Source organism: Brassica napus, chromosome A3 (assembly GCF_020379485.1).
Source record: "Brassica napus cultivar Da-Ae chromosome A3, Da-Ae, whole genome shotgun sequence".
NCBI classification, from domain to species: Eukaryota; Viridiplantae; Streptophyta; class Magnoliopsida; order Brassicales; family Brassicaceae; genus Brassica; species Brassica napus.
The window spans coordinates 15,000,365-15,011,410 of record NC_063436.1 but is presented as its reverse complement, the minus strand read 5'-3'; the positions used below and the strand labels follow the sequence as shown (position 1 = coordinate 15,011,410).

The 11,046-nt window shown below is 43.0% G+C and overlaps 3 protein-coding genes across 4 annotated transcripts; 2 read left to right on the top strand and 1 right to left on the bottom strand.

The window, feature by feature from the left end:
- Positions 1–482: 482 nt before the first annotated feature.
- LOC106443853 lies at positions 483–1,717 on the bottom strand. The gene is made up of 3 exons (XM_013885406.3): positions 1,488–1,717; positions 1,324–1,389; positions 483–835 (listed from the first exon to the last, which is right to left on the bottom strand). Exons 1-3 carry the CDS (start codon positions 1,533–1,535, stop codon positions 788–790), a joined length of 162 nt encoding a protein of 53 aa, XP_013740860.2. The 5' UTR covers positions 1,536–1,717; the 3' UTR covers positions 483–787.
- A 1,358-nt stretch (positions 1,718–3,075) lies between these two features.
- On the top strand, positions 3,076–4,728 carry LOC106438909 (binding partner of ACD11 1). 2 transcript variants are annotated; one of them, XM_013880200.3, is made up of 5 exons: positions 3,076–3,248; positions 3,541–3,678; positions 3,759–3,837; positions 3,906–4,004; positions 4,082–4,728. In XM_013880200.3, the coding sequence occupies exons 2-5, from the start codon at positions 3,563–3,565 to the stop codon at positions 4,544–4,546; spliced, it is 759 nt and encodes a 252-aa protein (XP_013735654.2). In that variant the 5' UTR covers positions 3,076–3,248; positions 3,541–3,562; the 3' UTR covers positions 4,547–4,728. The 2 variants fall into 2 exon arrangements, with proteins under 2 accessions (XP_013735654.2, XP_013735656.2); XM_013880202.3 differs by having other exon boundaries at positions 3,124–3,322.
- A 267-nt stretch (positions 4,729–4,995) lies between these two features.
- On the top strand, positions 4,996–5,387 carry LOC106442078 (homeobox-leucine zipper protein ATHB-20-like). Its single transcript, XM_048776994.1, has 2 exons — positions 4,996–5,092; positions 5,167–5,387. The coding sequence occupies exons 1-2, from the start codon at positions 4,996–4,998 to the stop codon at positions 5,385–5,387; spliced, it is 318 nt and encodes a 105-aa protein (XP_048632951.1).
- The last annotated feature ends 5,659 nt before the right edge of the window (positions 5,388–11,046 follow it).

The window sequence follows — 11,046 nt, the reverse complement described above, 5'->3', positions numbered from 1 at the left end:
CAAACCACACATCTGCTTAGGATGGGTATTCTTTGGGATAAAACATCATATAACAACTTCAATTGCACCTCAATTCGAAAGGAAAACAAAACAATTGACTTCACACGTTTGATTTTTGAATTATCCAACCATATGATTTAGGGTGGACAATATGATCAACGCAGTCTAAAATGTCCATTATGATCACCACTTCCATTTGATAAAGTAGGCGTTTTCTTTTTGTTTTTTTCTCTCTAAAAGTTTGATCAAGTGGTCTCTCAACCCACTTTGATTTTTTTTACTTTCTTATTTTCGATTTTAGTTCCAGAGACTTGAGGAAGATAACTGAGAGAATGAAAACACACATATCCTGCAAATGACTGAAGATGATGTATTTTTATGAAGTTTTAAAAGTTAGGAGTCGCAAAATTGGAGTATATGTTAAGAGTATACATCCAAATTCAACAAGACATGAAGGAAGACCATCTAGTAAAAGTAAGAAATGTATCAATGCCTCGGTTTTCTTGAATAGCAAAAGCACAATAGGTTATATATAACCAATCTTGTCAAAGTGATAAACGGATGCTGTTTATTGAAATAGCAAAGCACCAAAAAGGAAGACCGGCTTCAAACCAAAATGGTATTATGATTGTTTTTCAGACAAAATGTTATGTTCCTCGATAAAAAAAAAAACCGAAAAAATGTCACTGAAGGAGATATAGCTTATGAAGAAACAACAAACATTTGGAGAGGAGAGTCCTTGGGCTTCATCTTCTTATTTTGAATGGAGAGAAAGATGTTTGGTAGTTTACTGATGAGCCTTGGCTTCTGCTTTAATCTGTGAGTTCTTCTTAATCTGCATATGATTAAAAGCATTGGTTAATACTTAATACCACTCAAGAAAATTGACATCATAGTAAGAGATACAACTATGAACACAAGAGATCTTGTAGGCTTAAATTAAATATCAAATGTCCACAGATAAAGTTGGAGAAATTGATTGTTCTAATTCATAAGGATTTTGAAACCAGACCTACTACACTCATCAATTTATGTTTCAAAAAGGTAACTGGTTACATTGCATTCGCAGTAATAAACGAAGTTCAATCCATAAGAACACTAAGACTAAAGATATAGTAGCATATGATCAATAAATGGAACATGAGATGCAGTACTCAGGTTAATCATTGGACTTAGATAGTTCGGAAACAGATAACCTAAACAAAATCCATGCTTCTATTCAGATAGACTATACAATGAAAAAAAAAATCAAAACTTTCAAAGTATAAGTAAAGCTATTATATATGATTCGATCAATTGAAAAGCCAGAATCTTCAACTGTACCTTCAAAGCCTTGAGCTTGACGTTCCCGTAGATGAGACCCAACCCAAAAGCCGAAGCACGAGCCACCTGATCGATTACAAAAGACAGATGAGGGAACTCTAAAGCTCAAAGACGAGAGTCAAAGATACAGATCGAGAGAGAGAGAGCGAGAAAGGGATTGTTACCAGAGCAAGAGTGCTGGTACCGGAGTAAAGACCTGGAGGCGGCGTCATTGATCAGATTCTTAGTCTTAGCTGAGAAAAAGAAAACCCTAAACCCCCAAATCGATCGAAACTTCCGAAATCTCAGATTCGCGAGGAATGATATGACAGAACAGCGTGTCCCTTCGTCTCTCTCTCTGTCCCCGTCTTCTCAAAAAGATAACCATTGGGCTCTAAGTGGGCCTAACCAATATTTCGGTTTAGACATTTAAGTAAGAAAACTAATAAAAAGCGCCAATGTTGCTTGATTTTTGCGTGAATGAAAAGCTTTTCAATGTAGAAGTGCTGTTTGTGAACAAAAAGGAGAAGAAACAAAACTGATATGGAGGAAAAAAAGGTAATTAATTTGCTTTTGCTTTCTTCTTCATTAGCTGAGCCAGCTCTGTTTTTTTTCTGTTGTATCTTGAGTCTCAACGATTTAACAGTAGCAGATTCGGTAAAACTCTTTTTCCTAGTTGCCAACATGCCATCATCCCTAGTCGACAACTCTTCTTTCGACTTTATCTCCTTTGCTTCCTCTCGCTCGTGGCTCGTTGGGTCCTCCTTTTGCTTCTGAGCTAGTTGCTTAAAATAAGTCGATCGAACTTCTGCCAAGAGTCAAACAAATTCATGTAAAATATATATACTAGACAATTCTCAAATACACACAAAAAAAAACTCAAACCATGCATCAACTTTTACCTTTTAAACCGTGGATTCGCAGGGTCTAGAGTATAGTTATGATCAGAGATTGCAGCTGAGAATCTCGAATCGTCATCAGGATCAGCCCAAGGTATCTTTTCTTCTGCCATCTCTCTACCTTTCCCTTTAATAATATTATAGCCTTTTAGACCTTTACTACCATCCCCACCATTCTCATCAGCTCCTATCAACTCCAGCTCCGCTATGCTTCTTTCCTCCGCTGCTACTTTCTCCTCTAAACCCTTCTTCTTCTTACTGTCATCATCATCATCATCATCATCATCATCCTTCTGTTTCATCCTCCTAGCTCTCTTCTTCTTCTCGCGTTTCACTTTTAGTTGTGTCTCCCATAACGTTTCTGACTTCTTGTCTTTCTTTTCGAGATTTTTCTACTCGCATTTTCTAACTCGAGATTGAATATAAATTCTATATCCAGGTCATTCCAAAAACCTTGGACTCGTTATCATTTCTTCTCCTTCCTCTTCGTATTCGCCGCTGCTTTCTCGATCCGTTTGCTTATTTCTCTTCGAACCCATTGTCGGACTGAATCAAGAGTGAATTGTCTACCAAGTTTTTACGGTTTTTTTTAATAGCTAGAGAAGGGACTCGTCTCGTCCGTAATTAATAGTTTCACCATCTAATGACAATGTGTTTGGGCTTTAAAAAGCCCATTAAATCAAATATTGATCCAAGGCATCCAATAGGCCCAAACAACAGTAAATTAAAAGCACAACACTTGTCAATACTAACACCCGCAAGATATGAGCGTGCTGTTCACGCACAAACTTCCCCTAGTATTTTCAGAAGTTGGTGACGTAAATGGCGCGTGAGAATATCCTCGACCACAACATCAATATCGAGCCGACAAAGCAAAAAAAAAAAAAGTAAGATGAACATAACTCTCTCTCTCTCTCTCTCTCTGTCTATCTCTGTCTTCACGCTAATTCTGTGTTCTTTCTTTCATCATCTCCGTCTCTTTCGGTTGATTCGCTTGACACTTTCCTGATCTATCTATCTATCTTTACCTTAAAATCAGTAATCAGTGTAAGCTTAAAAGGGTCACTCTGATCCTACCACTAATGTCAATTTGTTCGTCCGTTGATTTTCAATTTGTTTGGGTGAATAATACTTATTACTACTTTGATCGATTGGCCATCTGAGCCTGGTGCTTTCGTCCATGCACTCATTTCAAATCACAATCTATGCTTCTAGCTCTGTTTCTTCTCTGCTTATATATATATACACAGAACCGGCTCTTTTCTTTTGTATATTTGAATCTGTATGAATCTTTGAATTTGATTCAAGAATCTGGTGTTATGTTTGTTCTTTGACTTAGGTATCTGAGGTTTGGGTTAGAGATGTATCCCTGTGGTTACGTTGCTGAAGTCACCAACTTGTCTCCTCGAGCCACTGAAAAAGATGTTCAGAGTTTCTTCTCTCATTGTGGAATCGTTGAGCTCGTCGAGATCACTGGGTAATTGACAATTCTTTATCTCTGTATAACACTAGTTTCTTGGATTCTTGTTTTAATGTCTCTGCATGGACTGACTTCAGATGCCAAGAAGATGATGCGTTAACGGCTTATGTAACGTTCAGAGATGCGTATGCTCTAGATATGGCCTTGTTACTTACCGTAAGTCCTTGCCTTTTCCCTGATTGAGAATGACCCTCTCCGAGCATTGATTTCAATGTTGTTTTCAGGGAGCTACGATCGTTGATCAAACCGTGTGGATATCCATGTACGGTGTCTACCTACACGAATCTAACAATCTCACACGAGAAGAAGATTATACTGTAACGGTAAATAAAACAGGACCAACTTAGATTACTTTGTCATTAAAGATTCAAAACGTTTATTTGTTTTTGTGACTGCAAAGGTGACTCAAAGCCACGCGGACGCATTTGCTTCATCGCCTGGAGAAGCGGTAACCATTGCTCAACAAGTCGTCAAGACAATGATATCTAAAGGCTACGTCCTAAGCAAAGATGCCATCGGTAAAGCCAAAGCTTTGGACGAGTCTCAGGGATTCTCAAGCTTGGTAGCCAACAAACTGGCTGAGATCGGTCGTTACATTGGCCTCACACAGAACATTCAGTCGAGCATGGAAGTGGTGAGATCAGCGGACGACAAGTATCATTTCTCTGATTTCACTAAATCAGCCGTTCTTGTCACGGGCACGGCTGCTGTGGCTGCAGCCACCATTACAGGGAAAGTGGCTGCTTCTGCCGCGACCACTGTAGTCAACAGTCGATACTTCGCTAATGGGGCTTTATGGTTCTCAGATGCTTTGGGCCGGGCTGCAAAAGCTGCGGCCCATATGGGTGGTGGTGGAAGCAGTTGATTATTATGTATATGTGGTTTTAAGCCATAAAGATGTTGGAATAAAAAATCATAAATGTATAATTAGTACCATTACATGATTTCCCTGTATGCTATATGGGAAATTGTAAGAGTTTATATATACATGAAGGGGAACATATATGAGTAAATATATATCAGCCTAAACTTATTTTTTATTTAAAAGATGGGTCCTAGAAACCTCCCTAACTTGGATCTTTTCATTCTTCTCTTTCTACTCTTCTTATACGAGAGGTTGATGATATCCACAAGAGACTCCGGATTTGTTTGTTAATGATTTTCAAATTTGTAAACAGCAAATTAAGCATTTGATCATCACTAGGTAATAAATTCACAATCCAGATATATACATCAGTGAACTATATCATTGGTGGAGGTAATTTGAATATACATGTATGTATTTGATCAGACCACGGACGTTTGAGATTGGAGATGGCGTTTCATCAAAATGGTTTTATGTTCCAACAACTTCATGAAGACAGTAGTTATGAGCAACTCCCTTCTTGTCCTCCTATTCATCTCTTCAATGGTTCTAATCTCTCACTTTCTCTCTCTCCATTGATAGATAGTTAAAGTAGTACATAAATTTTGTTGGCTATATAGGAGGAGGAAACTACATGATGAACAGATCAATGTCGTTAATGAACGTGCAAGTGAATCATCTATCTGTTGATGAGGAGAATTTATCAGAGGATGGGTCACATATGATGCTTGGAGAGAAGAAGAAGAAGAAGAGGCTGCAGTTAGAGCAAGTTAAGGCATTAGAGAAGAGCTTCGAGCTTGGGAACAAGCTGGAGCCAGAGAGGAAGATAAAACTAGCTTAAAGCATTGGGGATGCATGCAACCAAGGCAGATTGCGGTTTGGTTTCAAAACAGGAGAGCTAGGTGGAAGACTAGACAGCTCGAAAGAGACTATGATTCACTCAATAAACAGTTCGACTCTCTTAAATTCCGACAATGATTCTCTTCTTGCACACAACAAGAAACTCCTTGCTGGCTTGCTGAGGCATGTAATATACAATCCTGGATCCGCCACTTTGTATGCATGTCACTCTAGATATTGGCATGTGGAATAATCGATTTCTCAAATATTCGACGGGCATATAAATATTTAGTGAAGTTCACTTGATTATATAGAGATGGATAAATCAACTCTTTTTTGGGCAAACTACGATTCATTCATAATAAAATCTAGGAACAGAGTCACCCTCCAACAATGGAGGAAAAGTTTAGAGATGCCAGAGCTGATTTAGCCAATTCATCAGCAGCATCATTACAAGAGCGAGGAATAAAGTGAAAGGAAATACATTGAAAAGATGAACTAAAGTGATAGACGTCAAACAAGATGCCGAACAGTTCCGGACGAGATTCCTTGGCTCTGATCATGTTGATGAGGACCTGGGAATCAGATAGAACTACTAGCGATCGGACATTTGACGAGGACGCGGTCATAACCGCAAGCCGCACAGCAAGAGCTTCTCCCATGAGAGCTGAAGTTACAGAGGATCGAGAATCCTTGAAAGGGGGCAACATAGTATCTTCCAAGCCAGAGAAAAAACCCCCCACACCACAGTTCTCCGTACGGCTATCCCATGCAGCGTCTACGTTGCACACTACTTGACCTGGAGATGGTCGGGGAATGATAGATGGAGGAGAGGTTCGATTCACCGGGCTGGTCGATTCGTCAGATAGTCGTTGAGCAGCAGACCACTCCTTTGCATCCGCGATACTCTTATTGACGACTTCCCATTCTGAGAAAGACCTGTTCTCAAAACATAATTTATTTCGGGCTTTCCACAAATTCCACAAGAACCAAGGCCAGAGAGGGGTATCACACCCCACCGGAGGTAAATTTATACACCTCTGTCCGATCACAAGTAACTCCGAGATGGTAAGAAGGGACCTCGAAGGAGATTCCTTTACTGGTAGTAGGCACCAAGCTTGTGACGCAAAGGGGCAGAGAAGAAGAACATGGAGATCGTCCTCGATTCCCCCACATCTAGCGCATGGAAAGGGAGCAACTCCCCTTGAGGCTAAGTTTGAACTAACTGGAATAGCCTTCTTCATCACTTTCCAGAGAAAATCCTTTACTTTCGGGGAGGTTTTCAAGTTCCAGATGTTCTTTAGCCAATCAAAAGGAAGTTCCCTTTGCTGTGGAAATAGACCGACTCTTTCACACCCATAGCCCGTCTTGACCGTGTACTCGCCTGACTTCTCTGCAAGCCAAGCAAGAGAGTCCTCCGTTGGTGCGTAACTGGTGACGATCTTCTTTATCAAGCCCTCATACTGAGGTATAAGGTTCCTTATCTTCTGAAAGTCCCATTTGTTTGTCAGCGGGCATAGAAGCTCGCTCACTTTCATAGCTGCAGAGTTCTCAGTTGGTGGTCCCATAGGTGCTAAAGGCTGAGAGGAGGACAGCCATGGTGCCCCCCAAACGTTGATGTTGTCTCCATTTCCTACCACCCATCCAAGTCCTTTCCGCAGAATCTCCCGTCCTGCTAAGATGCTCCTCCACCCATGGGAAGCTGTAGCCGGGGTATCACAATCCATGAACGTTGAGGCTTTAGCATATTTACCTAGCAGGACTTTAGCAACCAGTGAGTCTGGAAATTTGATGAGCCTCCAGCCTAATTTAGCCAGCATTGCATCATTGAAAGCCTCAATGTCTTTGAACCCTAGGCCGCCGGCATATTTGGGGAGAGTAAGTGTAGACCAAGCGACCCAGCACATCTTTCGTTTCTCCGGATTTGCATCCCACCAAAACCGTGTTAGGAGGGACTGGATTTGTTTGCACAGAGAGATGGGCAGCTTGAAACATGACATCGTATAACACGGCATCGCGGCCAAGACTGATTTAAGAAGGACCTGCTTCCCTGCCCCTGATAGGTAGCATGATGTCCAGCTTCGAGCTTTCTGTCGGATCCGGTCTAGAATCGCCGCAAAGATGTCTCGTTTCTTTCTACCAAAGTTTTCCGGGAGTCCCAAATATTTTCCAATTCCCCCCCTCAGCCGGAATTGAGAGAGTTGCCTTAACCCGAGCTTTAACTTCCGTGGGGGTTCTCGCAGAGAAGGTGATTGACGACTTAAGCAGATTGATGCGCTGGCCAGACACCTTCTCGTAGCTTTCAAGGATAGATTTTAAAGTGGTCACACAGGAAGCAGTAGACTTGCAGAAGAACATTGTGTCGTCCGCGAAAAGAAGATGATTGACCGAGGGACAGTTCCGAGCCACCTTCACCCCTGTCATGGTGCCATTAATTTGCGCCTTTGTGCATAGTGATGAAAGTACCTCCGTGCACATGATAAACAAGTACGGAGAGAGCGGATCACCTTGTCGTATTCCACGAGATGGTTTGACTTGACCCGAGGGTGAACCATTAATCAGGAAGGAATAAGAGACTGATTCTATGCAAGCCATGGTCCAAGAGATCCAGATAGGATCAAAGCCAAACTGAGTCAAGACCTCTCCGATAAAGCCCCACTCGACACGATCGTAAGCTTTGCTCATGTCGGTTTTCACCGCCATAGAGCAGTGCTTTTTTGCCTCTGAAGTGCGAAGATAATGGAGAGTCTCGTGAGTGATGAGAACATTATCCGAGATGGCTCGTCCTGCTACAAAGGCTGACTGAGACGTCGAGATAAGATCAGGGAGTAGGGGCTTCAGTCTTCGGGTGAGGAGCTTGGCTATGATCTTGTAATGGGTATTACACAGCGCAATGGGCCGGTAATCAGCCACCTTCCGCGGTCCGGAGCCTTTGGGAATCAATCGCACATGAGTCTCATTCTGTTGTGGATGAAGGAAACCCGTAACGAAGAAGCTCCTAACATCATCGATCACATCTTTCCCCACAATGTGCCAATAAGAGTGGTAAAATTTTGCCGAGAACCCGTCTGGGCCCGGAGCCTTGCCCCCATTAATTGATCTGGCTGCCTCTACAATCTCTGCATCAGAGGGTATCTCAGTCAGACGGCTGTTCATCTCAGAAGTGATCTTATTAACAAGACATTCTTGGACAAGAGAGAAATCTGAGTTGCCATTCGTGGTGAACATTTCTCGATAGTAATCTGAGATAACTTCCGCGATCTGGGATTCTTCAAAGAAAGCAACCCCTTGATCATTCTCTATAACAGAGAGATTATTGAGGGCTCTTCTCTTCCTTGTGGCAGCATGAAAAAAACCCGTGTTCCTGTCACCCTTCTTCAACCACTGAATACGGCTTCGCTGCAGCCAGAAGCTCTCCTCTTCTCGGTAAGCAGCAAGGAGTGTAGTAGTCAGCGCCTCAATACGAGTAATATCCTCTACAGGCAGAGATAATGCTGCTTCCAGTTCTTGTTGGGTAGAGGAGATGATGAGGTTACTTCTTGTATTCTGCTCCTTGGCCCATTTGATTATGTTGCGTCGCACCAAGTTGAGTTTAGCAATCACAGAGTCGAGTGGCCTGAGATTCCAAGCGGTCTCTACGAGCTTCGTAACCTCCTCATTCTCAGTATAGGAACGGTTAAATCGGAATACTCCCTTGCGTTTCTGTCCAGCAGAGTTGAAATACGTAACTAGCGGCCGGTGATCAGATCCCTCGTATCTGAGATAGCAGCTTCTCCCCATTGGGAAGGCTTCAGACCAGGAACAATTAACTAAGGATCTATCCAACCGAGATTTGATCAGGTGAGTATAGCGGACTCCTCTCCATGATAGATGGTTTCCAGAGTGCTTGAGATTCCAGAGACCATTCTGAGCAACGAAAGAGCGGAACGCTGTGAAAGAACCTTCCCATCTCGCAGGCCCGCCTTCCTTTTCCGTGTTGTCCAAGATTTCGTTAAAGTCACCGGTTAACAACCAGGATTCCTCTCTACCAGCTCCCACTCTTGCAAGAGTATTCCAAAATACGGTTCTGTTGCCTGACACTGGTTCGCCGTATACAAAGGTAATAAAAGAGGCTGAACCCTTGAAGACGAGACTGACATCAATAAAGTGTGCGCAAGATTCAAGTATTGTGATCTCCACTCCTTCCTTCCATAAGAGAGTGAGTCCTCCACTTAAACCCGTGGGGGGAATGGAGAAAAAATTGGGATAGTTTAGTACCTCCAACTTTGATTTGATGAAGTCGTCAGAGTTCTTTGTCTCCATGAGAAACATAATGTCCGGGGAAAGAGTACGATGTAGTTCTTTCACCCTACGAATTGTCAGGGGGTTTCCCAGGCCCCGACAATTCCAGCTAACAACGACTAAGGAAGAGGAGGAAGAAGGGACCGAAAATCCGTCCTCTCCTTGGTAGGTTCCGGTATATTCACCGTATTAGGTTTGCTCGAACCTGCGAGGTGGGTTCTTTGATCTTGGCTCAGCGCTTTTAGGGAGGGAGAACACTTGAAGTGGGCTTCTTAACACCCGTTTAGAAGGTTTAGAGACCTTTCTCTTACCCGTCTGTTTACTGAGGGCAGCAGCGGTATTTGATTTTGCTTTACCCCTACTGCCTGAGGCAGTGGTGCCTCTCAAACGTTGTGAAGCCGGGAGTCTAGGTAGTACTGAGATGGGTGGGAGTGGAGAAAAATGGAGTTCTTCAGTTTCAAGATCATTCTCAACAACTTCCTCCCCAAGTAACAATTGTGCTTCCCCACCTGAGAGCCGCTCCCTAGCGGGGATTCGATCATTACTCTGATCCGAAAGGCGATCACGTGCAGGGATTCTTTCTCTGGGGCTTGAGAGACCTCCACTAGGGTTCTGGTTTACAGGATAGATTATTTGTCCATCCGCAATTGAGCCTCGAGATCCTCTCCTAATAGAACCTCGTGACACTGGGGCCTCAGGAGTTCGAGTAGCGTCATCTCTTCGAGTACTATGAGCTGGTGTCTCAAGAGGAGTTTGGTGCGGGTAGTGCGGGACAGGGACCAGGCCCTTAGGGGGGGAGCGAGAATCTCTATTAACAGAGTAATGTCGATGATCATCACGTCCAGTTTGGTACTGACGTTTGGGGACAAAGCGGCGAGGATCAGGTCTTACGTATCCTCGTCTGTCATTGTGACGCTGCTTTTCAGCCTCGATCCTTTGGAGGGCATAAGCCTGAGTGATCCCCAGGATTCTATCCTTTGGAGCTCTTGCACCCCTAGGGCGAGAGGGGCAGTCATCCTCCTCATGGAGAAGGGAGAAGCAAGTAAAGCAATGTTTTTCTATCTTGAGATATTGAAATTCCACTTCAGTTACTTCCTCAGAGGGGAGGAGAATCTCCATCTTCATCTCCAGAGGCTGGAGGCCATTCACTTCCACTCGGAACTTAGCTTCTTTAGCGTTCCTGCTAGAGACACGCCCAAGCTGGTCGCTGATAGTTTCTACAGCTTTCTCATTCCAGTAATGGAGGGGAATTCCATGGATTTTCACCCAGAATGAGATTTGAGAGGGGAAATTTTCAGCCACCACTGGTTCCCATCTTTGCATTATAAGCATCCATCTCTTGTAATGGTATGGTCCATTGTCAAGAACAGTCTGCAGCT

Excerpts from the sequence above, each read along its gene's own strand:
- LOC106438909 (XM_013880200.3), top strand. The coding sequence starts at position 3,563 with ATGTATCCCTGTGGTTACGTTGCTGAAGTCACCAACTTGTCTCCTCGA. Across the intron at positions 3,679-3,758 it reads GAGCTCGTCGAGATCACTGG|ATGCCAAGAAGATGATGCGT; the intron begins GTAATTGACAAT and ends GACTGACTTCAG. Across the intron at positions 4,005-4,081 it reads AAGAAGATTATACTGTAACG|GTGACTCAAAGCCACGCGGA; the intron begins GTAAATAAAACA and ends GTGACTGCAAAG.
- LOC106442078 (XM_048776994.1), top strand. The coding sequence starts at position 4,996 with ATGGCGTTTCATCAAAATGGTTTTATGTTCCAACAACTTCATGAAGAC. Across the intron at positions 5,093-5,166 it reads TCCTATTCATCTCTTCAATG|GAGGAGGAAACTACATGATG; the intron begins GTTCTAATCTCT and ends TTGGCTATATAG.
- LOC106443853 (XM_013885406.3), bottom strand. The coding sequence starts at position 1,535 with ATGACGCCGCCTCCAGGTCTTTACTCCGGTACCAGCACTCTTGCTCTG. Across the intron at positions 1,390-1,487 it reads GTACCAGCACTCTTGCTCTG|GTGGCTCGTGCTTCGGCTTT; the intron begins GTAACAATCCCT and ends GTAATCGATCAG. Across the intron at positions 836-1,323 it reads TCAAGCTCAAGGCTTTGAAG|ATTAAGAAGAACTCACAGAT; the intron begins GTACAGTTGAAG and ends AATCATATGCAG.